At 44.0% G+C, this 27,821-nt stretch overlaps 2 protein-coding genes across 5 annotated transcripts in view; both read left to right on the forward strand.

Annotated features, from left to right (window-relative positions):
- Positions 1 to 8,450, forward strand: part of prrc2b (proline-rich coiled-coil 2B) — a 92,874-nt gene extending 84,424 nt beyond the window's left edge. For 3 of the 4 annotated variants that reach the window (XM_085965324.1, XM_085965325.1, XM_085965326.1), the window contains exon 33: positions 101 to 5,672. In XM_085965324.1, the coding sequence (XP_085821450.1) occupies positions 101 to 298 (198 nt within the window). In that variant the 3' untranslated portion in view covers positions 299 to 5,672. Of the gene's footprint in view, positions 1 to 100; positions 5,673 to 8,220 lie in introns of those variants that run through there. The other variant, XM_085965327.1, reaches the window with a different exon arrangement.
- Positions 8,451 to 11,178: 2,728 nt separating this feature from the next.
- Positions 11,179 to 27,821, forward strand: part of pomt1 (protein-O-mannosyltransferase 1) — a 53,838-nt gene continuing 37,195 nt past the window's right edge. Inside the window, exons 1-5 of the mRNA XM_085965328.1 lie at positions 11,179 to 11,357; positions 19,696 to 19,833; positions 21,763 to 21,869; positions 23,735 to 23,785; positions 27,366 to 27,512. Coding sequence (XP_085821454.1) covers positions 19,712 to 19,833; positions 21,763 to 21,869; positions 23,735 to 23,785; positions 27,366 to 27,512 — 427 coding nt within the window. The 5' untranslated portion in view covers positions 11,179 to 11,357; positions 19,696 to 19,711. The remainder of the gene's footprint in view (positions 11,358 to 19,695; positions 19,834 to 21,762; positions 21,870 to 23,734; positions 23,786 to 27,365; positions 27,513 to 27,821) is intronic.

A 27,821-nucleotide genomic window follows, 5' to 3' on the forward strand; every position in this document is an offset into this window, starting at 1 on the left:
GAATTCGGGTTCAAAGCATCTCCCTGTCAATCCTGTTGTGGGCTGAATTTTTTTTTTTACAATGGTAATACTAAAAGTCTCCTAAATTTATTTTCAAAAGGCTAAACAGCGGGCAGAGGTGCTGCAGTTGACCCAGAAGTTCTTTGAACAGCATCAGCAGGGGAAGCTTGCTAACCTGGGCCAGAAAATAGAACCAGGCGCTGCTATTGCAGATCACGGAGAAGAAAGCCCAACCTTAAACGTACCGAATATTCAGGACCCAGCCGGCGAGGCTGTGACACAGGAGAGAGCTGTTTGAACTGGACCAGTTGAGTGCCATGGCATTAAAAGCGGAAGATGGGGAAGCATAAGGAAACCCCCCCCCCCCCCCCCTGCAGTTTAAAAAAAATGATATATATCTATATATTAAAATCAGAAAGGACTCGGGATTTCTGGAATGCTAAGACTTCATTTTTTTAAACATTTGATGTTTCATTTGCTGCTCAATCTGACAAAGCAGAGAGTAAAACTGATACCAGTGCAAGGTAACGTGAACTTTGAGGTTTTTTTGTACTTCTCATTAGAGAATAACTCTTAATTCAATAGCCACAGTTGAATTCAGGATTTCCACCCCACTTAGGCAAGCGAGTGTCATTTTGAAATGATGCAGGCTGGCTGTATAGAGCGGTTGTATTGAGTTCCGACTGTTGGCATGTTGCGATGTTTTCCTTTTTTGTACAGTATGGTGCGCCTGACGTCACAACATGACCTAACTTCGTGTCACCGGCTATTTTGTGAATGGGGGACAAAAATCAGAAATATGATGGAATCTGTAGTGTATTTCTATGGCATCCACGCAAATAGATACAGCCGCTCGATAATCCATTCATATTTGTTTTGGGCACGTTGTACTGATAGTAAGGATGATCGAGACCGTGTTCATTTCTACGTGCGAATTTCATAATGACTAACAGGTGAAAGTCCCACGAAAGCAGTTTGGAAAGTGTCCAATTTTGTACATGTTCAAGACTGCAGCAGAATATTAAACAGTATTAAATTACAGTCACAGTGGAATTTTAACTTTGAGAAATGGCAGTTGTTGAAACCAGTTTTAACAATTGTTTGATAGATTATTTCATTGCATTAGTGTTTTCCTGTTTATTTACACAGTATGTGACATAAATGTGTGGAATTAAGGGTACACCATTGAGATGCTATATAAACACAAAATATCAATAGGACATATTATTTTTCTTGGACATGTAGCAGCGATTTTTTCTTTTTTTGTTAAATATTTCCAACCTTTGTTAGCCTGCAACTTTGGAAACTGATGTCATTCTATCCATGGAGTTTGTCGACTGTGCAGACTTTACTCCATGCAATATACGTTGCCCACAACAAGTGAGACTGGATTATGGAGTAGTGGCTGTACTTCCAGAATAGACAATTAAACCATTTAAGTTGACAGCTCACATATTTTCTTCAAGTGCAAAATACCAGTGGTTCTAATCCAGCACAGCGGTTCCTGTGACTGCTACACCACGAGAAGAGAGGAACCGTTGACTTTGCAAAGTGAGAATCCTTTCCTGGAGGAGCATGACACCAAATAAGGAATAGATACTCATTTGTTAAAAGTTAGTACCATGCTTTTCAGTCATGACCTGTATAGTGCATGTGGATAAATACAATAAATAAATGTGCATATGTAGTCATGGGCACCTGCAATAACTTAGCAACTTTAACATCAGTGTTAATGGGCTACTGCAGATAGTCCTGTTAAGGGTGAACTGTCCTTATCTTTGGTATTTAGATTACTACACTCCACTGTACATAGTTCTCGAGCACACATGCAACATCATGAATTTTGTCCTCCATTTGTCTGTAAAGGACTGAATCCCATGTCAAAATGTGATTTGGAATCCAAGGATTTAAATTCTACAATGGACGTTCTGCTAAATGACCTCGGTTGACATTCACCCTCCATTGTGATGATCAAATGCGGCGGAGAGGATTTAATTCCGCTTATTTGCAACCATCAAATATGTTGGTGCAAGCTGGCCTGTTTGACAGTGTTGCTGGGTTGGAGTTAGCACTGTAACTATATGATACTGAACTTGATTTGTGCTGGCCCTTGCCTTTGCTGTTATGCTGGTCAGGGGCCACTTCGGCCGGTAACATTCTCGCTGCCGATGAACTGATCCCGAGTACTGCTCCAAGTTCATGTGCGTCGTTAATGAACCCAGACCAGTATCTCTGCTGAAAGGTTAGCTATCTGGAGAAAGATCGCCAAAGTATCCTGGCGCGTGCAAACAACGAAATATGGCGCCCCCACCCCACTTGAGCTCTGCAACAGTTCTTCCACACCGCAGAGCTGTAGATGGTCTTTCTGACTGACGTGAGTCCCTCATTTTCAAGTGTGCAAACTTGGAACTGATCCAGATACAGACTAGGTCCAAGTTGTTAGGCTGAACATGGAACAGACAGTAGGTATGACATAGGTTGACGGAACTGTTAACATTTGTTACTCCAATGCGAGCTACCAATTCATTATTTTTTTCAGTGTTGTGATGAATTATCATTTTTATATATATTTGATTATAGTTATAAAATTTGGGAAATAAAATAGCAGGACTTAATCAGGAGTGTCGCTAAAGTCACCTTGTGAGGTCTCGGCTGTCATTGTGAAGTAGTCCATGCTCTTAACTGAGGACTAATGCAGAAAATCCATCTTAACATTTTAATGATAGTATAGCTCTCGTGTCTCAACACTGATGGGTGCATCGGTAAAGAATCCAACAATGTAGATCAATGTTTTACAAAGCTGTGGCACTGAGGGTCAATTTAAGTGCAGTCTGCAGATGATGGATTTTGAGTTTTTGACTCCTACGTAATTAGATGGTGAATTGGGGAGAGGATCAGATTAGCGACAGTGAATCATGTGGTTGGTAGAGTCTGAAAAGAAAAATGTGGGAACATTTTCCAAGACTGTTCAGTTCTTGAACTCAAGCGACTGGACTTCTGTTACAAGTATCACAATTTTGACATTGAGCTTTTCGTGGGTGGGAGAGGAGTGGAATGGAGTCTCTTGTGTCTTTCCCCTATTTCAGCAAAACTCCCATTCAATGTCATCTATAACTCTAGCCTGTCCATGCGGATATTATTTTTTGAGTCTAAAATTTAATACCTTTTTCCAATGAGTTGATTTACCTTGGTAATCACATGCTGAAATTAAGTGTGGCAGGATTAATCAGTACTCGGGAGCAAGTAACTAGAAGGACCTGGATTTTACAATGGCTTTACAACAAGTCCATCTACTGTGTTAGAAATGTCTCTCAGTATTTGCTTTGAAATTGACTATGCAAGCAACATCAAAAAAAAGGTCACTTAACATTTGGAGGGGGTGGGGGGGTGCGGGGGTGCAGGAGAGAGAAATCACCAAGGAACCTGAGCTGTTGACACTGCTTCTCTTGAAAAATGATAGCCTGTAAATCACTCCTCGACAGGTATTTGTTAATCAGCATGTTGATTCTCCGTAAAGGTATTTTACTAGAGAGTCAAGACCTCGACCTGCGATAGGGGATTGTCTTCAACTTGTTTCTGTAGCTTCAGAAAGTAGCAATGCATCATGGTGCCCTTCACCTGCACAGTTAAATGAAAGCTCGGGTGGAAGCGCGTCATCTGTGTTCTGGCAAAACTGTTTTTCTTTTTGGAAGTGCAAGTTTTAATGGGGAAAGGTGGGGTGCTAACGAATCGCTAGATGGTAAGGTGGTCTGAGATGCTAAAGCTCTCCACGATGACTTCGGTAAAGCTCCATCATCAACTGACACGATGTGTTAATCTGAGTGCGGCAATTTGTTTTTTTTCCCCCTCTTTCTGTTTCCCCCTCCCTCCCCTCGCCAAGAACCGAAGCAGTGTGTAGACTGAGGTGAGTTCCCGAGGAATTAAGTGGCAGGCCGCTCTGGAACTCTGATCCATGACCATCTAGTTGGTTGTCTGGTTTTCTGTTGGCTGCCGCTGGTATTTTAATCCATTATTTTTTTTAATGTGTTTTCCACAATTTCAAAAACAGGCTTATTTTCTTGTACTGTGAACGGGTCTGTGCTTGAGACCTATCCTCCGAGCTTCTGGCACTGTAATGCTAATCGCCGCCATGTGTGATTGTGTTGCAACCAAGCCAACAGGTGGCCGATTCTCTCTCCCCTCCGCCATCCCATGCAGAGGCCCCCAACTGTCTTGTGCTTCTGTCTGACATTATTGTAAGCAGGGAGCCCCTGGCTTGCTCCTCACTTGTTTTTTAAGCAGGAATATTCGCCCCAGATTCAACATGGCGGGCAGATTAAATGAAAGAGAAACACAGATCCCTTCCACATTTAAAAAAAAAAAAGAATTCCCCTCTTTAAAGGGGGGTGGTTTTGCTACAAAATAGATATCCCCGTATTGCATTGCTCCGAACGCTCATGTGATCAGTGAAACAGTCCCACTGATGAGTTCTTCCTCCGAATCAATGGTCTCTTCTGAACACTACATTATTTAATATGTACTGATGTGTAGAGATATACCAGCAAAAAAAGGGGTATGTTTCACAGTGATCAATTATTTATATATTGTCTGACAACTCTGTGTAATGGTGAGGCCAAAAGACAAGTGCACGTTTTCAGAAATCTGTTCACTTGTATCTCCCTTAAATAATCCATTGCAAAGTGTTGGCTTGAGTTCCTCACTCTCGAGCAATGCGACTTAAATATTGTACAGCACTATGTAGTTATTGACGTGTTTTTAATTGTCGTTTCGATTCTATAATGTACAGTGGCTCAATTAACAATTTGCAGGCAGCAGCGGTACGGTAGCTTCCAATGCGAAGAAAAAAAACCTACCCAGGGATGTTTTTTCAAAGTCCGGTTTTCCAAGATTCAAGGAAGCAATTCCCTCCAGTTGCCTGAGTTTTTATTGTTGAATCTGTTTTGGATTTTTTTGCAATGTACACGTTCAGCATGATTTTAATTGATGCAGGTTCACTTTCGGCATTGTCATTAGCCTGTTTCGTGCCCCTATTGTGGTGCTGAGCATCTTATCAACTGAATGAGTTTTTATTTTGTTGTCGAGGAAGTGTGTTCAGCCTGGGGAGGCAGGAGTGTACTAAAGTTGATGCCTTTTATGCTTATTACTAGATTAATCAAATTCATATCAAAACCTGTTGTGGGAAGGGGAGCAGAGACATTTTTACGTCCTCGATGCTTTCTCGGTGTGTTTTTGACTATATATCTTTAGAATGTTCTGGCCCCCAGCCCTATATCCTTTTATATATTTTTTTTAAATAAATGTTCTACTATTCCAAGAAGAGTTAGAAGCTCTGAAAGAGTTACTTTAAATACATTTACCATTATAATTTTTTTTTTTGTTTGTCTATAACCAGAAACGTGCATATTAGTCTTTTGGCCTTATCTGTTGTTTTTTCGTGTAGATTTGATATTTGAAAGGACAGACAGTGGATATGTTGTGTACACTGAGGAGTTATTTATTAATGAGGCTGAACTGGTTGGGTGGGTGTTAGCCTCTGGTTTACAGTTCAGTACCTATTGTTTATCCTTTCAAATATGTGATTTGTAATAGCTCTTTCCATATGAAAGGATCTGGTTTATTTAAATAAAGCAGCTGATGCTTTCTTCACATGACCAAATAAAGTGTTATCTTTATTTTTTCCTTCCTGTGTGTTTGATTAAAATGGTGCGTAAGAAATGGGAGCAGGTGTAGGCCATACGGCCCCTTGAACCTGCTCCGCCATTCAATAAGATCATGGCTGATCTTTGACCTCAACGCCACGTTCCTTCCCCATCCCCGTATCCCTCGATTCCCCTAGAGTCCAAAAACCTATCCTCAGCCTTCAATATACTCAATGACTCAGCATCCACAGCCCTCTGGGGTAGAGAATTCCAAAGATTCACAGCCCTCTGAGTGAAGAAATTTCTCATCTCAGTCTTAAATGGGCGACCCCCTTATCCTGAGACTATGCCCCTAGTTCTAGACTCTCCAGCCAGGGGAAACAATCTCTCAGCATCTACCCTGTCAATCCCCCTCAGAATCTTATATGTTACAATGAGATCACCTCACATTCTTCTAAACTCCAGAGAGTATAGGCCCAATCTACTCAATCTCTCAGTGACCGTCATTAATATCGGGTGCAGTCTTTAAATTCAGAAAGGTGACTGGTGTTTAATGGGTGCATTCAGTTTGATGCATACATTTATACAGTGTCTTTAACTTGGACAAATGTCCCACGGCGCTTCACATGAGGGGAAGAGATCAATGGCAAGGTCTGTTTTGAGGAAGCTTTGAAGATGGGGAAAGAGTTGAAGCAAAGCTGAGGGGTTTGGGGACAGAATTTCAGAGAGCAGGGCCTTGATGGCTCTGTCATTGATTTTTGGGGCAGGGAAGGAGGTTTGGACAATTTCTGAAGCAGAATGAGCAAGCTGAGAAGTAGGGCATTTGATATTTAGGCAACTTAGTCTTATTTCATAAATCTTTAATTAAACTCATTACTAAGCAAGTATACCTCTATTCATAAGAGCATAAGAAATAGGAACTGGACTAGGCCATTTAGCCGTTTGAGCTTGCTCTGCCATTTAACAAGATCATGGCTGATCATCTACTTCAACTCCAGCTTTCCCGCACTATCCCCGTATCCCTTCATTTGCTTTGTTCCCAAAAATCTTATCGACTTCTGTCATAAAAGTCCTCAACGACGGAGCCTCCACAGCTCTCTGGGGTAGAGAATTCCAAAGATTCACAACCCTCTGAGTGAAGACATTTCTCCTCATTTCAGTCCTAAATGGCTGACCCCTTATTCTGTGACTGTGACCCCATGTTCTAGATTCCCCAGCCAGGGGGAAACATCCTCCCTGCATCTACCCTGTCAAACCCCATAAGAATTTTATATGTTTCAACTAGATCACCTCTCATTCTTCTAAACTCTAAGGAACACAGGCCTAGTCTACTCAGTCTCTCTTCATAGGGAGATCCCCTCATCCCAGGAGCCAGTCTAGTGAACTTTCGCTGTACTCCCTCTAAGGCAAGTATGTCTTTCCTTGGGTAAGGAGACCAGAACTGTACACGGTACTCCAGGTGTGGCCTCACCAATGCCCAGTATAATTGTAATAAGACTTTTTTACTTTTGTAACAAAAGCTAACATACTATTTGCTTTCCTAATTGCTTGCTGTACCTGCATGTTAACTTTCTGTGATTCATGTACAAGGACATAGCTTCCTACATTACAACAGTGACTAGACATCAAAAGTACTTCATTGGCTGTGAAGCGCTTTGGGACATCCTGAGGTTGTATGTAAATGCAAGTTCTCTCTAATATCTATACCTCTCTCGATACCATCAAGGAAAGTTGAACATCAGTCTACTCGTGCTGTGGCCACATCTTGGACCAATAGGAGGAGGATTTTCCTTGACTCTAATATCAAGATCGCTGTGCAGAGTAGTTTATGTTTAGAAGCAGGATTATTGTCTTGATCTGCAAGCTCAGGCTGTCATGCATTTTGGTGCTTGTGTTTCAAGATTAAGTCAATTGAATTGTTTGCTAAGTTAAAAGGATTTGTACCTTTTATATATTGCTGCCTTCATTCCCTGAGCAATATTCAGTTTCCACATACAAAGCTTTCTCCTTACCTGTCTGGTGGTTCTTGCCATTTGGGATTTCATATTTTTGTGGGTTTTTTTTGCCTTGTTGCATCAACTTGGTTTTCCTCTCGTCTCCTTCAACAGAACTAAGGTGCGATACTAGTGCTAGACCTTGTAATCAACGGGCTACCTCCTACCAAAAAAAGGGTCACCTTTAAGATGACTTTTTTCCCCCCTCTTGTATCCCGTGCAAGAGAGGAGGTTAGAAGATATGGGATGAGTGTTTAAGTCTTCGACTTATATGGAGGATAAATTACATTCAAAGATTGAGGAAGGCCATATTGCAGATAAGTAGGTGATCTAAAAATAGACTTGCATTACATATTGTGGCAATTGCATTTTACCGTGTAAGTCTTCTGTATGGCCGATCATCTCATTTGCAATGAGCTGTGCAGGAGAAGGCAGGATTACTTTTGATGGAATGAGCAGTTTTGTCACTGGGATTAAATAGGGCACAATAGGACAGACTTCATGCCTTTGTGTCACAGTAAATGTAGCCTACAATGGGTTGCATGTCCCAAAAGATCTAATGATTTTTTTTATTCCACTTTCTTCAGTGTGAGAAGAAAATGAACTCAAGATTTGTACTGGACAATGCAAGATCATATCTGTCCGCTTGACCTCAGAAGTTCCGGCACACTGAAGCAAAAATGTGCTGTAAATGGAGGCAAATCGGCAATTAAATATTTATGTTGCAGTGTAAAATACTACTGCATCCAATCATGAAGAAAGCTTGGAATTGCACACTCACAGACAATATTTTTTATTAAAGACTTACTTAAGTAGTGACGAGTTTGAAAGCTAAACCAAAACCGAATCGATAGTCAAGATAACAGTGACTGTCTCAATCAAAAGTCAGATTTAATCATCCAGAAATGGAGATGAAGCTGGAGGTGGTGGCGTGTGTACTACCACAGTAGTGAAATGGCCCTAATCAAAGTCTCAAATCATGTCCTTTGTTACAGTGAGCGCGGTGAATTATCCCTCCGTGACCTCTCTGAATCCTTTGAACACGCCATCCTCCACCCACGCCTCCACCGTTGTCCAGCTCAGTGGGACTGCCCTTCCTTGGTCCCACTCTTACCGAGCCAATCATGGACAATGGATCTCCAGCAATGGCTTCTCTTCCCACTACCACGCTGTTACCTTTGGAATCTCCCACGGGAACTCTCCAGTTCTTGTCTATATGTTGCCTCTTGCCGATATAATCCAAAGAGATGGGGTCAGTTTCCACATTTACGCTGATAATACCCAGCCCTGCCTCTCCCATCATCTCCCTTGACTGCCTCTGTGTTGTCAGATTGCTTGGCTGATGCTCAGTCTTGGATGAGCTCCAATTTCTTCCAGTTAAAAATTGGGTAGACTGAAACGATCCCCTTCAGTCCCCGCCATGAACTCGGTCCCGTTATCACTGATTCTGGCCACTGTTTCAGGTTGAACCAGACTGTTCACAACCTTGGCATCCTATTCAACCCTGAGCTGAGCTTCCCATATCCTCTCCATCACAAAAATCACCTACTTTCACCTCTAACATTGCCCCACCTTTGTAATATCGCCCACCCCTGGCCTACCTCAACACATTTACATAGGAACAGGAGGAGTAGGCCATTCAATGAGATCATGGCTGATCTGTACCTTGATTCCATTTACCAGGTTTTGCTCCATATCCCTTGATACACTTACACAAGTAAACTCTAGCAATCTGTCTTGAAAATTCCAATTGACCCAGCATCCACAGCTTTTTTGGGGAGCGAATTCCAGATATCCACTGCCCTCCCACCGTCCTAGCTTGTTTATAACTTTCCCCGCTGCCATAATTACCCTTTCTGCAAGGACACGGGTGCCTCTTCGGTTTAGCTGAAGGCCATCCCTCATGTACAGCCTTCTCTGGCTCTGAAAGTGGTCCCAGAGTCCAAGGAATCTGAAAAGCTCCCTTCTGCCTCATCTTTTCAGCCACACAGTGATGATCCTAATCTTTCTCTCCTGGTCTGGTCCAGCGTGCGGCACTAGGAGTAATGCAGAGATTACTACCCTGGAGGTTCTGTTCCTTAATTTATCTGTAGCTGCTTGCACTCCCATTCCCACAACCTTTTGTATTTGCTCCATGATGTCCCGAACCCTGGCACCTGGAAAGCAATGTAACATTTGGGACTCTGCTGCTGAAACGCTCATTGTCCATGCCTTGTGTCACCTCCAGTCTCGACTATTCGAATGCTCCCCTGCCTGGCCTCCCATCGTCCACCCTCCATAAATTTCAGTTCATCCAAAACTCTGCTGCCCATATATCCTGCAACAAGTTGAGCTTGCCCATCACCCCGTGATTGTTGACTTGTATTGGCTTCCAGTCACCCAATACCTCAATTTTAAAATTATTGTCCTTGTGTCCATGGCCTCTGCCCACTGTATCTTAATAACCTCCTCCAGCTCAATAACCCTCCAAGAACTCTGTGTCCCTGCAACCGCCTCGCTCACTCAAAGTCTTTTTTCCCCCATCTCTAATATTTTAATGCTTAATAAACGAAAGTGTTCAAAGAAAATGAAGAACACACTTTCTGAATGCCCTTATGATTTTTGCTCCTGGATAAAAAGCTGGTACTATTTAGTGATCATGAAGCTGTTGGATTGTTGTAAAAACCCAACTGGTTCACTAATGTCGTTTAGGGAAGGAAACCTGCCATCCTTACCTGGCATAGCCCATCTGTGACTCCAGTCCCACACCAACATTGTTGACTCTAAACTTCCTCTTGTCTATGATTTTGAAGTGGCCTAGAAAGCCACTCAGTTGTACTATGGATGGGCAATAAATTTACTTTAAAACCAGGAAACTGCACTAAATAAAGTGCCCAAAATAATCTCCATTTTCTGAGAAGGGCAAACCCCTACAGCCCTCTGCAAAAAAGTTGTCACCCCTGATACCTGAGCTTGGCTGACAGGTCAGTGCAGTACTGAGGCAGTGCTGAACTGTTGGAGGTGTTATATACCTGATGGGATGTTAAATGTCTGCCTCTCGGATGGGCGGACATAAAAGACCCCGCGGCGCTATTTAAAGATGAGATGGGGAGTTCTCCCCGGTGTCCTGGACAATATTTATCCCTCAACCAACCAGATTATCTGGTCATTATCACATTGCTGTTGTGGGAGCTAGCTGTGTTCAAATTGGCTGCTGCGTTTCCTACATTACAACAGTGATTACACTTCAAAAAGTACTTCATTGGCTGTAAAGCGCTTTGGAACGTCCTGAGTTGGTGAAAGGCGCTATAGAAATGCAAGTCTTTTTTTTGATGAACAGTGGTATGAAGGTTTTTATTTCTATTTGCAAAATGAAGGTAGACTGGTTCCCAGGGCATTGCTTTGATGGATGGGTGGATGAATATCTCTCTCCTTTGCTCAAAGCTACCCAGGAATGACCATCGGCCACAGCTGCGCAAATGAAGCGCGCTGTAGCCACGCCCCCTCACGTTGGGGAGGACGTCGCGCGTAAGGCGGGGACGGTTGCTATGGGGACGCGCTGCCGGTGATGTCAGCGCGTAGCCTCAGCGAGAAGCCGCTCGTCGGGCTTCCAGCGCCCGCCCAGCCCTTCAGGCCGACCGCGGCTCGGCCAAGGAGTATCCAATCGGCCGCCATTAGTGAAACACACGGAGACAAGCGGGAAGATCATGAGGTGAAGCGACGGCAAAGAGAGCGAGGAGCTGAGGTAAACCGGGGGGAGTGTGGGGGTAAACCGGGGGGAGTGTGGGGGTAAACCGGGGGGAGTGTGGGGTCAAACCCCCTTCCCCCGGGGGGAGGGGTGTGGGGTCAAACCCCCTTCCCCCGGGGGGGCGGGGTGTGCGGTCAAACTCATGATGATAAATGGATGCTGAGCTCCCAATTTTTATCCCTCATCAAACATCAGCGATATACTTGTACTGTATTCACTGCTCACGATGCAGTCTCCTCTACATTGAGACCACCAAACGCAGATTGGGTGACCGCTTTGTGGAGCACCTCCGTTCAGTCTGTAAGGGTGACCCCGAGCTGCCGGTCGCCTGTCACTTTAATTCTCCGCTCCACTCCCACTCTGATCTCTCCGTCCTTGGCCTCTTACACTGTTCCAGTGAAGCTCGAGGAACAGCACCTCATCTTTCGATTAGACACTTTACAGCCTTCTGGCCTCAACACTGAGTTCAACAATTTCAGACCATAACCTCTGTCCCTATTATTTTTTTCAGATGGCAGCTGTTGATGATTCTGCCATTCCCATTTACACCTCATCTAGACTCTTGTTTCTTTACTTGTCCCATTACCATCTCCTTTTGCCTTGCACCATCATCCCATCTGTCTTTTAATCTCTCCTGTCTTCCACCCTATCACAGACCTTCCCTTTTGTTCTTTCCTCCCCTCCCCCCTTTTCCCTGCCCCTACTCTTGCTTAAAATCTGTTACATCTCCAACTTTTTCCAGTTCTGACGAAGGGTCATCGACCTGAAACATAACTCTGTTTCTCTCTCCACAGATGCTGCCTGACCTGCAGAGTGTTTCCAGCATTTTCTGTTTTTATTTTTTATTATACTAAAACAGATTACCTGGTCATTATCACATTGCTGTTTGTGGGAGCTTGCTGTGTGCAAATTGGCTGCTGCATTTCCTACATTACAACAGTGGCTACACATCAAAAAGTACTTAATTGGCTGTAAAGCGCTTTGGGACATCCGGTAGTCGTGAAAAGCGCTGTAGAAATTAGGGTGATCATACGTCCCCATTTTCCGTGGACAGTGTCGGTGGCCAAGGAACGGAGTTTGTGGTGGGGTTGAAAACAATGGTTTGGGTGTTCCCAATGTTTAACTGGAGGAATTTTTGGCTGATCCAGGATTGGATGTCAGACGGGCCATGTGACAACTCCAAGGCAGTGGATGTTTTGAGCGAGGTGGTGGCGAGGCAGTGGATGTTTTGAGAGAGGCGGTGGCGAGGTAGAGCTGGGTGTCAGTCAGTGTACAGAAAGCTTGGAACTAACGGGTGGATGCTGTTTGGTTGTACTTTGTGGTGTTCAGTGTGCAAACCAAAGATAGGAACATGGGTAAACCGTCAGAGACCCTCTCGTGTAATCTTTCATATCATAGAATTATAGAAATTTACGGCGCATAAAGAGGTAATTCGGCCCATCATGTCTGTCCCAGCCGAAGAAGAGCTCTCCAGCCTAATCCCACTTTCCAGCTCTTGGTCCGTAGCCCTGCAGGTTACGGCACTTCAAGCGCATATCCAAGTAATTTTTAAATGTGATGAGGGTTTCTGCCTCTACCACCCTTTCAGGCAGTGAGTTCCAGACCCCCACCACCCTCTCTGTGAAAGAAGTTCTCCTCAACTCCCCTCTAATCCTGCGACTAATTATTTTAAATGTATGCCCCCTGGTTATTGACCTCTCTGCTCAGGGAAATAGGTCCTTCCTATCCACTCTATCTATTTTATACACTTCAATTAAATCTCCCCTCAGCCTCCTCTGTTCCAAAGAAAACAACCCCAGCCTCTCCAATCTTTCCTCATAGCTAAAATTCCCCAGTCCAGGCAACATCCTTGTAAATCTCCTCTGTACCCTCTCGAGTGCAATCACATCTTTCTTGTAATGTGGTGGCCAGAACTGTACGCAGTACTCTAGCTGTGCTCTAAATAGTGTTTTATAAAGTTCTAGCATAACCTCCCTGCTCTTATTCTATGCCTCAACTAAAAAAGGAAAGTATCCCGTATGCCTTCTTAACCACCTTCTCTACCTGTCCTGCTACTTTCAGGGATCTGTGGACATGCATTCAAGTCCCTCTCTTCCTCTACACTTCTCAGTATCCTACCATTTATCGTGTATTCCCTTGCCTTGTTAGCCTGGAACTAGCGTACAGCAGAGCACCTGATCCACATACCCACATTATCGTTGACTGCGTGATGGTTGATGGAGATTAACCTCTACGCGTATTCCACTAGCAGAAGCAACAAAGTCATCATGTCGCTTTTCTTGAAATGTGGAGATAGCAAAGCAATCATTAATAAATCTGTGAAAAACAAATGACTTGGGCAGTGATGTGAAGAAAGAGATTTTCTGAATAGGCCGTAGAGATGTTCCTAACCAGTGTTCTTGTATTTATAAATGGCGTTTGAATGTGCTTCAATAGTGTGACGTCACATCTGGTAATTATATGCACATTTGTTTTGCATTTGTAGTGTATATGTGAAACTGTTAAAATATAGGCTGCTAAAAAATGTTTGCCTCGCTACGCTGAGCAACCTACATTTTCCATCCTGGCTACTTTGTAGTGCTCCCACCCTATGTGTCCCTGGATTCAGTTTAGAAAATATGGTCACCCTAATATAAATGCAGTTCTTTCTGTCTGTCTGTTCGTTTCACAAAAATCATTCTAAACATGTCAGAGGTACAGTTTATAACACTGGTTTTCAAACATTTTTGTGTGTGAGGGACCACTCTGCAAATATTACACTTCTGAGGAATCCCTGCCTCCAAAAGACATCATCAGCTACCCAAACTTAGACTTTTTCCTATATTGAACTCAGTCCCTGGAACTCTGTCAGTGGTCCAAATAGAGAATATGTTATGTGCCACTGGCTAATCTAAATTTCAATCTCTGTACTTGGCAGTGTTGATAGAAAGTACTTTAAAAGTGGCAAATCAGGAAGAAGCTGAGGCTACATTTCTATTACTAGTGGTTAGGGGAAAGGTAGCATTCAGATTCTGATATTTACGAGTTGAAATATCTCTTCAGAAAGATGATATGTTATAGCGCCTTTCATGACCTCGGGACATCCCAAAGCGCTTTACAGCCAATGAAGTACTTTTTGAAATGTAGTCACTGGCAGCTATTGTGCACTGCAAGGTCCCACACACAACAATGAGATAAATGACCAGATCATCTGTTTTAATGGTGTTCATTGAGGGATAAATATTGGCCAGGACACCGGGGATAACTCCCTTGCTCCTCTTCGCAGTAGTGCCATGGGATATTTTATGCCCACCTGAGAGGGCAGATGAGGCCTTGGTTTAACATCTCATCCAAAAGATGACACCTCCGACAGTGCAGCACTCCCTCAACACTGCACTGAGTGTCTGCCTAGATTTTGTGCTCAAGTCTCTGGAGTGGGACTGGAACCCACAAGACTCCGAGGCGAGGGCGCTGCCCACTGAGCCACGGCTGAACTGCTGCCTGTAATTTCCAACTTTAATAATGATTAGCAGGATTTTCAAGATGGTTGACTTCGTGAGAGGTATTAAAGTGACCACATTTATAATGGGCCCGTCTAAATTAAAATCGAAACAGTAAAGTTTACTCTGATATATGGTTTATATTGCAGAAATAATTCTCCGTTTTTGAATTGAATGGGGTCCACGAGCTATTTTTGAGTTTTATTTCTTCCCCCAAGTACAAAATAAATTACAAATTCAGTGGCTTCCCATTGACGGTCCTCTGTCTAAAAATGTATGTATTTCAGAAAAATCTGGACAAATTCTGAGAGTGTCCTATTCAATGTTCCCTTTAGGCTCTAGAGCTCCCACGTAGCTGGCTATTTAAATAGAAACATTTTGAACGGGGTGCGCAGCCCGTATTAGGAGCTGCGTGGCCCAAAAATAAATTACAAGGAACATTAGTCCAATTTGTAAATTACAAACTACAAGATCCAACTTTGAAGAAGGTTGGCCAGTTCTAGGCTCCAGGAGTGGAATAATAAATGCAAGTGTTCATGGGCCACGATAGTTTGGAATGTATCATTTTTTAATCTCGTGCGTACGGAGCGTGGAGTTTATTCCATGACGCTGAGAAAACCCAAACAAAATATTTTCTGTGAGCAGTTTGATTTAGCTTCAAACCCAGCTCCCCTACCACGACTGCGCCGAGTTATTCTAGAGCACCAGTTCAAAGCGTGTCGACACCGCTCAACTGCTCCACAAAGAAAACTTTCAGAACTACTGAAGATGATACTATGCAGACAACGTCAAAATGAAATCGGACCAAATAGCCCTAGCAAGAGCAAATGCTAATAGTCAGCACGCATATTCTTCCGTCCCCTTAAACAGGAGCTGATGATACAGGTTACTGTAACAAAGTGGTTATGTTACTGGACTAATAATCTGGAGACATGAGTTCAAATCCCACCATGGCAGTTTGTCAAATTGAATTTAGTTAGTTGAATAAATCTGGAATCAAAAAGCTAGTAATGGTGACCATGGAACTACCGATTGTTGTAAAAACCCAACTGGTTCACTAATATCCCTTCGGGAAAGAAAGCTGCCGTCCTTACCTGCTCTGGCCTATATGTGACTCCAGACCCACAGCATTTTGGTTGATGACTCTTAACTAGGGTTGCAAAATTCCAGGAATTTTTAAGAGGAAACTTTCCATGGGAATTTATGGGAACTTTGAGTTTTTTTGCACACTGATGGTTTTTGTCTCTGACCCTTATATTATCTTTGTCATCAAAATAGACATACTGTTCCATACAAATAAAAACAGGCTTTCAAAACTTTATTTAGGTTATAATTTTGAACTCTATTGAACCCCCACAAAAAAGACCCATCTAAAATAAAATAAAAAGAGCGTCAGCTTATTTAGCCTGTAATTTGTCCTTATTTTGTCCCTTTGAGTCTTCTACTCATCATTGCTCCTCCTGATTCTCAGACTCTGGCTCTGACGTGTCCATTTCCTCCTCTGTGTCACTGTCTAGCTGTGTGGTGGACACTTCTGTATCTGGCTCAAAAAGTTGTAGGTTCGCCCGGATAGCCACCAGTTTCTCCACTCGTTAGTCAGCCTGTTGCGCACCTTTATATGCGTATTCCCAAAAAGTGACCAGTTTCGTTCAGAGGCCGCTGATGAAGGTGGGATTTGGAGTATCACCGATGCAATGGGTGACGGGGCCTCAGATGCACAAAGTCCCTTCCACCAGGTATGTGCACTGATCTGCTTGCATGATTCCCATATCCCGTCCCCATTCCAAAGACCTTGCTTGGTAGAGAACTTTGCCAGACTTCCTAGAACTTTACCCACGTCCAGATTGAAGTGGCGTGAGAGGGTAGAAATCACACTGTAAGCGCTGTTGATCTGTTCTCCAGAAAGTATTGGTCTCCCAACATGCTTTGGGTCTAGCATGTATGCTGCAGCATGAATCGGCTTGACACAAAATTCTTGACGCGTCTGTATGAATTGAACAATTGCCTTCTCCTCTGCTTTGAGCAGCAGGGATGTGGGTAGGGCAATGCTGATTTGTTCTTTTAAATCAGCAAAAAGCCTGAGAACATCTGACAAGACAGTGTCATCTCCTTCAATCTGAGCAATTGCAGATGCTACTGGTGAGAGTAGTTTAAGGCTGCTAACCACTCTCTCCCAAAGCACATCATCTAGCAGTATTTTCTTGATGGTGGTTTCCATATCCCCAGACTGGGATATTGCCATTTCTTGCAGCGACTCCTTACCCTCCAGAAGGCTGTTGTACATTATGACAACGCCACCCCATCTAGTGTTGCTGGGCAGCTTCAGTGTGGTGTTCTTGTTCATTGTAGGTTGCTGCAACTACCTGTTTTCCTCTGACATACTTAACAACTTGCTTGGCTCTCTTGTACAGTGTTTCCATGGTTCTCAAACCCGTGATGTCCTTGAGGAGCAGGTTGAGCAAGAACTGCGTACTCAATAGATGTAATATGAGGGTAGGCCTCCTCCACTTGAGCCCAAGCAGCCTTCATATTCGCAGCATTGTCAGTAACTACTGCAAAGACCTTTTGTGATCCAAGATCATTGATGACCGCTTTCAGCTCATCAGCAGTGTATGTGCCTGTGTGTCTGTTGTCCTTTGTGTCTGTGCTCTTGAAGAACACTGGGCGAGGAGTGGAGATGATGTAGTTTATGATGCCCTCCCCTCGTACATTTGACCACCCATCTGAGATAACTGCAACACAGTCTGCCATCGCTATCGTTTCTTTGAGCTTTCCTTGGACTCTGTTATACTCAGCCTCCAGCAAATAAGTAGACAAAGCATGTCTGGTGGGAGGACAATATGCAGGGCGAATAACATTGAAAAATCTCTTCCAGTACACATTGGCTGTGAGCATGAGGGGTGAGCCTGTCGCATATACAGCTCTGAGGAAGGACGTTCTTGCCATGGAAGGAGTGCAGCAAAGATTCACCAGGCTGATACCTGGGATGGCAGGAATGACGTATGAGGAGAGATTGTGTCGATTGGGCTTATACTCACTGGAGTTTAGAAGATTGAGAGGGGATCTCATCGAAACCTATAAAATTCTGTCAGGCCTGGACAGACTAGATGCTGGAAGGATGTTCCTGATGGTCGGGGAGTCCAGAACCAGGGGTCATAGTCTAAGGATAAGGGGTAGGCCATTTAGGACTGAAATGAGGAGGAATTTCTTCACCCAGAGAGTGGTGAACCTGTGGAATTCTCTGCCACAGAGGGCGGTGGAGGCCAGTTCATTAAATATATTCAAGAAAGAGTTGGATATATTTCTTAAGCCTAAAGGGATCAAGGGATATGGGGAGAAGGCAGGGACAGGGTACTGAATTTGGATGATCAGCCATGATCTCATTGAATGGCGGAGCAGGCTCGAAGGGCCGAATGGCCTACTCCTCCTATCTTCTATGTTTCTATGTTTCATCTGCATTCTTCTGGCTATGGTTATCCATTGTATCAAAGAACCTTCCAAGTGGGCCAGGAGTTGCTGATGATAAGGAGCCTGATACTGAATGTGAACCATCATCTTGAATGGAAGCAGAGGAAATCTGGGCTGACTGCTGTGAACTTTGAGTGAAGTTGTTGCATTTGGATAAATGCTGCTGCATCTTTGTGGCATTCTTTACATATAGCTTTGTACAGTGTTTGCACATGTACACAGTCTTTCCATCTTTAATGCCTGGGGTAAAATGCTTCCACACATCCGACAGTAAACGTGGCATTGTTCTATGCAGAGAAATAAAGGGCATTCGTCTCTGTGTCGAACTGCAGTCTATCAGCACGATTGCAACAGGGTGAATAAATTTTTCCTGATGCTCCATGTGATGGAAGCATGACCTGTACATGCACGACGCTACATCACCAATAGAGGGAGCTAATCACTCATCCAACCAATCAGGACACATTTGTTCACAGTCACACACAAAACTTGTAATTATTAAAACAAGCCAAGTAAGAAGATAAACATATGTTGATTAAGAAATTCCTTAATAATTAAGATTCCATCTCTGTTAGTAATTTTAAGAGGACCTGTGGAAAAAAAAATGAAAGAAATACAAAAAAAACCAATATTGTGCTAACGTGCTTTTTTGGGCGAAATTCCCAAGCTAAACTTCCCGTGGGAAATTTCCCGGAAACTTTCCACTCCTTCACAACCCTACTCTTAACTGCCCTCTGAAATGGCCTAGCAAGCCACTCAGTTGTATCAAACTGTTACAAGATGGTATACCAAGAATAAACCCGGCATTGACCTAGGCATTGGATTCGGACACGCCTGACTTGGGAATATATCGTTCTTCCTTCATCGGCGCTGGTTCAAAATTCTGGAAAACTCTCGCTAACAGCACTGTGGGAGTACCATCACCACACGGACTGCAGCAGTTCAAGAAGGTGGCTCACCACCACCTTCTCGAGGACAATTAGGGATGGACAATAAATGCTGGCCTCGTCAGCGACGCCCACATCCCCTAAATGAATAATAAAAAAAACATTAACACCACGAGGTGAGGTGCTGCTGCATACAGAAGATATTGTTGCTCGAGAATTCTGCAGCTTTGTTCAGTTGTGGAATAGATTTACAATCTGTCTTGTGTCCTTTTATATCATGAGAGTAATGATGGGATTCATTGTTCTTGGAAATGCAGCGGTGGTGTACTGTGGCTAGGTGGGCTATCTGTTGTTCTGATGGCAAAGCTTGAATCTGTCTTGACTATGTGGTTGGGATGTATGTAATTGGGTAAAGTGAGCTTTACTGTGGATATTTGTATCTAACTGAAAACAGAAGGGTTATTTTCCAGTCATCTTTACAATATCTAATCTTTCTTCCAGCTCCACCACCTGAAAAATGCTTGGATTGCTGAAAATGCCGATTATAGTCACTGTGCAGGTTGATGTGGTTTTAACTCTTCTTACTGTCCTGGGAATTGGAAGCAGGCTGTGGGGGCTGACTTATCCCAGAGCCGTTGTGTAAGTAGACTTTGTTTGTTTTAAATGGCAATTTTTCCCATCGTAAATTATCCCCTATCTTCAGATCCACTTGGTCTCTGTTGCCATGAGGCTGTGTAAGAATACAGGTACGTTTTCAGATTATTTTTTAATACAGAACAGTTAATGTAGGCAGAATTGGTTTAAATTGTAAGCTTGCAGATCCTATCTTTTGATCACAATGACACCCCTGGATAAAGTCATAGTTCAGGAAGAGCAAAGGTTGCTGAGCTAACATTGGAAAATGATAACTTTAGACAATGGAACAGGATATTGATAAGGATAAGGCCGCTGTGGTGTGCATGGTAGCAACCTGTTTGATGACCTAAGGATCATAAGGTGCCCAACAAAGTTAAACTCGATGCCCTACGGGTTACAAGCTAAAAACTTGATGACCTAAGTGAGTTGTAAAAGTCATGTGGCCATATATGGGCAATGAAATGCTGCCCTCCTAGTTGAATAGACTGTCAGAATGCCATGCTGAGGGCATTTGCAGTACTTTACCCAGGTGGCTCACTCAAATGGTGGCGCCTGGGTGTCATTCTGCGTGTGACCCCAGCAAGGAGTCAACACCTTCAGGAAGGGACGTGACTCTTTCCTTTGACACTGGATGGTAGCTCAATGATCTCCACTCCGGCCGTGTTTGGTTTTCTTCCTCCTCCTCCCCGTGGTCTTCCCTGCATTTCTGATTTCTCTCAAAATCTTGTGGCATTTGGTTCATGGACTTCCTCCGGGTCTCCTGCATTTAATTCTATAATGGTGAAAATATCTGACTAGCTGTAATTTGTGCAAACCATTTCTTTACAGCTTTTGAGTTGGGTGTTCACCAGTAGCTGATCAGTAGTTTCTGATCTCTCATTTCTCACTAAATCCCACGACATCATAGCCCTTGGGTTACTTAGGGGCCATGTGTCAAAGCTGTCTAGTTTGTTCTGTTCTGTATCAGCTAGAACATAAGCAATAGGAGCAGGAGTCGGCCATACGGCCCCTCGAGCCTGCTCCGCCATTCAATAAGATCACGGCTGATCTACTTCAACCCCACTTTCCCGCCTGATCCCCATATCCCTCGATTCCCTTAGTGTCCAAAAAGGGACCAAGTATCTGCTCTACAGATCAAAATCAGGAGAAAAACAATACCTGAAGATCTCATTTTTCCTTGTAAAGGGTTTTAAGGTCATTTCAATATGGTTTTAAGTACTTTATAGGATCTAACTCTTCCATCTTTATGTCAAGCAAAGTCTTTCAAAATCTACCATCTTCCAAGATGGGCAAGCTAGTTGACTTTCTTCCATACATGACCCTATTAGGGTGACATTGGTCATTTCATTAGTCCTCGAGATGGCCATCACTTCATCTTTATACTCGAGGATAAGCCCAAATTTCAGTGACCTCTCACTGCTTGGGAGTTAGCATTTCCCATGTAGAGCTCTGTTGGTCGAGCTATATCATCTCCAGACTCCAGATCTTGTGCTCATTATTCTATACTCACTCACTGTTCATTGTAAACACGGTTGGGACGTATCACACCTATGGCCGCGCAGCCCAGGACCGGCTTTTGCAATGTTAAAGTTCCCGCATGTGCGAAACTTTGAATGGGCTGCACAGCCCCTTAACGGAGTCGCGCACCCAAAACATTTTTTTTACAGGGAACATTGGTTGGCAGTGGTCTTTGCAGACATAACAAAGGGATTTCGTATCATATCTGATTTGAGAAACCTGTTAGTAATTTGGAAGACTGGGAGTCAACCTATATTTAATGTATAATTGATCAAATATTTGCAATTTTACAGTCTGATATTAAGTAATCTCATAACCTCACTGTTGGATTCATCGTGAAACCATTTTCTGACAAGCTGGTTACTGTACTTAGCTCAGTTGTCATTGATTGTGGCGTCCAAAATCTCTCTGCAGGTTTGATGAAGTTTATTATGGGCAATTTGTTTCCTTGTACATGAAACAGATGTTTTTTATTGATGACAGCGGACCGCCACTTGGTCACATGATCCTGGCCGTCGGAGGTAAGAAATATCGCTTTTAAAGAAAAGTTGTTAAATAATTGCTGCCTTCACCATCGTTTTTGTTATCACTAACAAATTATTGGCCATTTTTAAAAAGAAGCAAAACCTAGAGATAGCGAATAACTTTGCAATGTTTGTTGGTAACAGAGCGAAGAACAGTAATATTTGTAAATGTTCATTCCCAGTTGTGCTTCTGTTCATGCCATGTATCTTTTGGCAATGTGGGAAGCAGATTACTGACTTCTCCAAGACCTTTTAATATCTGTGATAGTGTACTGACGAGAATGCGATTGGGTGGTTGTTGGAGATTTTCCTCCACGGTTACTGCCGCAACAAAGCGCCGTTAGTCCTGCGACAATAACTCCACTGATGATTCGCGCACGAGTGGTTTTTACAATAACAAGACTGATAACGGTCATTTTTTATTAAATGAGTGTTAGTGCACGGTGATCACAGGGTGGCGTTAGTGATTTTTACTGAGGCGGTCTGCGTGCTACGGGTGGCATGTAGACGAGGCAAGGATATTATGATGGGACAGGCGATGAAGCAGTTGAGGACCGCGGAGAGGAGCGGGACCTTAGAAACAGGCAGGTGATATTGGAGTGCTCCAGTTGCCCTTCAGCGTGACTGGCCTGGGAAAGGCTGACTGTGCCAAAGTTCCCACTCCTGCCCTGGTGGTTATCCAGTGACTCTTGCTGAAAATCCCCATGTATGTGAAGGATTAGGCTGCCTTGATCAAATAGCCCATTGACATTCATGTACACTAAAAGAAAGACTTGCATTTCTGCAGCGCTTTTCACAATCTCGGAACGTCCCAAAGCGCTTTATAGCCAATGAAGTACTTCTGAAGTGTAGTCACTGTTGTAAGCAGCAGTCAGTTTGCACACAGCATGATCCCACATACAGCAATGTGATAATGACCAGATAATCTGTTTTTAGTGATGTTGATTGAGGGATAAATATTGGCCAAGACACCGGGAAGAACTCCCCTGCTCTTTTTCGAAACAGTGCCACGGGATCTTTTTCATCCATCTGAGAGAGCAGACGAGGCCTCGGTTTAACGTCACATCTGAAAGACGGCACCTCCGACAGTGCGGCGCTCCCTCAGTACCGCCCCTCTGACAGTGCGGCGCTCCCTCAGTACCGCCCCTCCGACAGTGCGGCGCTCCCTCAGTACCGCCCCTCCGACAGTGCGGCGCTCCCTCAGTACCGCCCCTCCGACAGTGCGGCGCTCCCTCAGTACCGCCCCTCCGACAGTGCGGCGCTCCCTCAGTACCGCCCCTCCGACAGTGCGGCGCTCCCTCAGCACTGCACTGAGAGTGTCGGCCTAGATTTTGTGCTCAAGTCACTGGGATGGGACTTGAACCCCACAACCTCCTGACTCCGAGGCGAGGGTGCTACCCACTGAGAAAGGTATCGGAGGGCTTCTACCCAAAGCATGTCAAACACCTTTTAGAGCACGGGAAATAATATAATTCCTACATTACAACAGTGACTACACTTCAAAAGTACATCATTGGCTATAGAGTGCTTTGGGACGTCCGGTGGTCGTGAAAGGCGCTGTAGAAATGCAAGTCTTTCTTTTACCAATTAGTGCAGGTAGGTAATGGGAGTATAAGTACACAAGTACGGGAGTAGTAACGCACACCATTGGCAGAAAGCAAAGTTAAAATTGTAATTTGGTCATTGAGACTCTCTTCAGCCATGGTGAAGCGGTGACCTTTTTGATAATACTAAAACTTGATTCTGTTTTTCTGTCTATTTTCAAAAGTATAAAGTTGCGAAGGATCTGCGAAAGAACTTGGTATTTGTTTCTTTTTGAGAAGTACTAATTGCTATGCTTGTCTTTGGTGTTTCATTTCCAGCATATTTTGGTGGTTTTGATGGGAACTTTGCTTGGAACAGAATTGGTGCAGGTAGGAGTCACTCATTCTTTTTCGCGATTGCGTTTATTGTGCTGGCAGTGAGCAGTAATGTGATGGCCCAAGCTAAGTGACGCTGCACATTAGTGAAAATCGAGAGCAAAAGCTCACATGGAACATCTTTTAATCTGTTGTACACATGCCACCTACTGGCTCTAACAACCTTGGGCTCGGTTCATGCCAGTCCCCACTGAAGAGTGTTAAAGGCAGTAATTCTTTTACTTATGTAAGACTTACTTGAGTAGCCATAATCATATTTCTAACTTCTGAGGTTGATCTGATAAGCGGGTATCAGATAGTAGCAGTGTCTCGTCTCTGGCAGTGTGACTTTAATTTAAAAGAAAGTGTGGGTACACTTTACTGCTCGTGCATTTTGACAGTGCTGCATCTGTATTGGATCTCGGTCATTACAAAATTAAGGACATAGGGATAAGAGAAATGGGGCTGTAATGAGCTTCAAGCCAAGCTGTAAACCAGCACATAGTTAAAAGAAATATTTAGGCAAGTAATGACTGAATATGCTTCAACAGCACCTCCCAAACCCACGACCTCTACCACCTAGAAGGACAAGTGTAAGAAGTCACACAACACCAGGTTATAGTCCAACAGCTTTATTTGAAATCACAAGCTTTCGGAGCGCTGCTCCATCGTCGGGTGACGAAGGAGCAGTGCTCCGAAAGCTTGTGATTTCAAATAAAGCTGTTGGACTATAACCTGGTGTTGTGTGACTTCTTACATTTGTCCACCCCAGTCCAACTCCGGCATCTCCACACCATAGAAGGACAAGGGCAACAGATGCATGGGAACACTACCACCACCCAAGATCCCCTCTTAAGTCACGCACCGTCCTGACTTGGAAATATATCGTCGTTCCTTCATCGTCGCTGGGTCAAAATCCTGGAACTCCCTCCCTAACAGCACTGGGGTGTACCTTCACCTCATGGACTGCAGCGGTTCAAGAAGGCGGCTCACCACCACCTTCTTGAGGGCAATTAGGGATGGGCAATAAATGCTGGCCTTGCGAGCGACGCCCACATCCCAGGAATGAATAAAACAAAATGCATCTATCAGCAAATACTAGGATGTGTTTTGAGGACATTTGATTTTACATTGAAACAGGTTGATTTAACACTACTGAGGGAACAGTGGCCTAGTGATTATGGTACTGGACTAGCAACTCGGAGGTCGTGAATTCCAATTCTCCACCATGGCAAATTGTGAAATTAAATTCAATAAATCTGGTAATTTGCGGGCTAGCACCAGAATAATTACCATACAGGTATGGTAATAGAGGCGCCTTGGTCGTTAGCTGATGGATCTGATTCTGCATTAAGCTGTTGTTTAACTCAGTGGGACAGCTCTCCCAACCCAGGCACCAGCCGTCAAATGTTAGTCCGAAGCTGAGCTAGGCTGAAGTTGCCTTAGTCTTGTGCTGATATGCCTGGGTTGTTGCCCATTTGATTTTCTTGTTGTTGAGGTTTGTAGCTACCTTTGACGGTTATGCACTGACGATATATGTTCGTCCGGGTGGTGTATGTTCCCATAGCATTGTGCTCTTGATCTTTTGGGACGCTGGATAGGTGCATGAGGGTGCAATAGAAGGTGATGCTGATAGTGTGAGATGAAGTAGGGTGGGATTTGATAGAGGTTCAGCCATGATCTTATTGAATGGCGGAGCAGGCACCAGCGGCTGTATGTCCTACTCCTGTTTCTTATGTTCTTTATGATCTTGGTGGCAAAGGTTACAGAGGAGGGAAGGTGCTGTCAATAGTAACCTTAGTGATTTGCTGCAGTGCTCTAGATCGTGCATACTGTAGCTGCAGTGTGCCACTGGTGGAAGGGGGTGGATAGTGATTCTAACGACAGGGGCAGTAATCAAGTAAACATGTGACCTGGATGGTGTCGAGTTTCTTGTGTTGTTCCCACTACATCCATCCAGCCACAGAATGTACTCTGGACGGGGGATTTCAATGTGTACCACCAAGAGTGGCTCAGTAGTACCACCACTGACCAAGCTGGGAGGCAGAGAACATCAGAAAATCAGCTTGGTGGCCTGGCATTGGGTGCACCCACTCGGGGATAGGTTCCATTCCTATCTATCCAGTCATAGCCAGAGAATCAACTGCAATGGCTTCTCTTCCCGCTCCTGCACTATTACCTCTGGAGTGCCCCAAGGATCTATCCTTGGCTCCCCTCCTCATCCAAATGCTGCCCCTCGGCGACATCATCTGAAAACACATCATGTTCCATATGTACGCTGATGACACCCAGCTCTACCTCACCGCCACCTCTCTCGACCCCTTCACTGCCTCTGATTTGTCATGTTGCTTGTCCAACATCCTGTATTGGATGAGCGGACATTTCCTCCAATTAAATATTGGGATGACCGAAGCCATTGTCTTCAGTCCATGCCACAAATTCTGTTCTCTAGCCACCTTCTCCATCCGTCTCCCTGGCCACTGTCTCTTGCGCATCTCTGATTTTCATCGCTCCACCGTTGGCAGTCATGCCTTTAGCTACCAGTGTCAGCTGTGGCTCAGTTGGTAGCACCCTCACCTCTGAGTCAGAAGGTTGTGGGTTCAAGTCCCACTCCAGGGACTTTAGGCTGACGCTCCAGTGCAGTGCTGAGGGAACGTTGCACTGACGGAGGTGCTGTCTTTCGGATGAGACGTTAAACCGAGGCCCCGTCTGCTCTCTCAGGTAGACGTAAAAGATCCCATGGCACTATTTCGAAGAAGAGCAGGGGAGTTATCCCTGGTGTCCTGGCCCATATTTATCCATCAACCAACGTAACAAAAACTTATCTGGTCATTATCACATTGCTGTTTGTGGGACCTTGCTGTGCGCAAATTGGCTGTCGCGTTTCCTACATTACAACAGTGACTACACTTCAAAAGTACTTCATTGGCTGTAAAGCGCTTTGAGTCGTCCGGTGGTCGTGAAAGGCACTGTATAACTGTGAATCTTTTTTTCTTACCAAGCCCCTAAGCACTGGAATTCCCTCCCTAAACCTCTCCATCTTTCTACCCCTCCTTCCTCCTTTAAGATGCTCCTTAAAACCCTGTCCTAATATCTCCTTATGTGGCTCGGTGTCGAATTTTGTTTGATAACGCTCCTGTGAAGCGCCGTGGGACGTTTTACTACATTAAAGGAGTTATATAAATGCGTGTTGTTTACTTTGGTATGCTTTTCCTTAGCCTTTGATTGAAGTTCATCTTCCACTGACCAAAGCTGCCATATTTTCCCCTCTGTGTTTCTCTCTGATTTGGAGTTGGTAAATATATGATGTAAATTCTCCCTTCTCTCAACGATCACTCTGCTGACGCCTGTTTAAAATGTCCGAGGCAAGCAAGTCTGAATGAGGCCGTTTAAACCGTGCGGAATCCTTGTGGATTTGGCAAAACTTGCGGAACAGGCAGGATTCCGTGGTTTCTCCCGTTCTGTTTTCTGTGGAACTGGAGCATCAGGCAAGGAGCGGGGGAAGTTTGCAATGATGGTGGGTAATCTTCCTTTTCGACCAGTTGGAACAATATGTTATTGTAACACGGTAACATTTGTGTTTTCTTTATCTCAGAATACACTGGGAACGTCCCAGTTTGGAACCTGAGGCTCTTTCCTGCTCTAGCTGGTGCACTCTGCATCTCGCTGGCATACCAGATCATAGTCGAGCTGAAGTATTCACACTTTGCGGCCCTTATCGCTGCCCTTCTTATCATGTTCGGTAAGAGCTACAACAATTACAAAGGGAAATGTGGCATTCAAGTTGTGACCTGCCTTTTTTTTTTAGCAAATATTGCAGTGTGTAGAATGTGGGAATTGTTGTTTAATGGTTGGTAATGGGGGTAAGATGATGTACAGCATTGTACTCGTTCGTTAGTGCAGTGTCGGGCATCCCTTTTTACATGCGTACAGAATGAGACCGCACATCATATACAATTATAATAATTCAATTTTACATAAAGAAGGTACCCCTGATTTATTTTTCAATTCCCATTCCCCTTCGCTTGCTATGTAACTGTTACCTCCAATT

This window comes from Somniosus microcephalus, chromosome 23 (assembly GCF_052327205.1).
Source record: "Somniosus microcephalus isolate GS21.2 chromosome 23, FLI_Smic_1.0, whole genome shotgun sequence".
Lineage (NCBI taxonomy): Eukaryota > Metazoa > Chordata > Chondrichthyes > Squaliformes > Somniosidae > Somniosus > Somniosus microcephalus.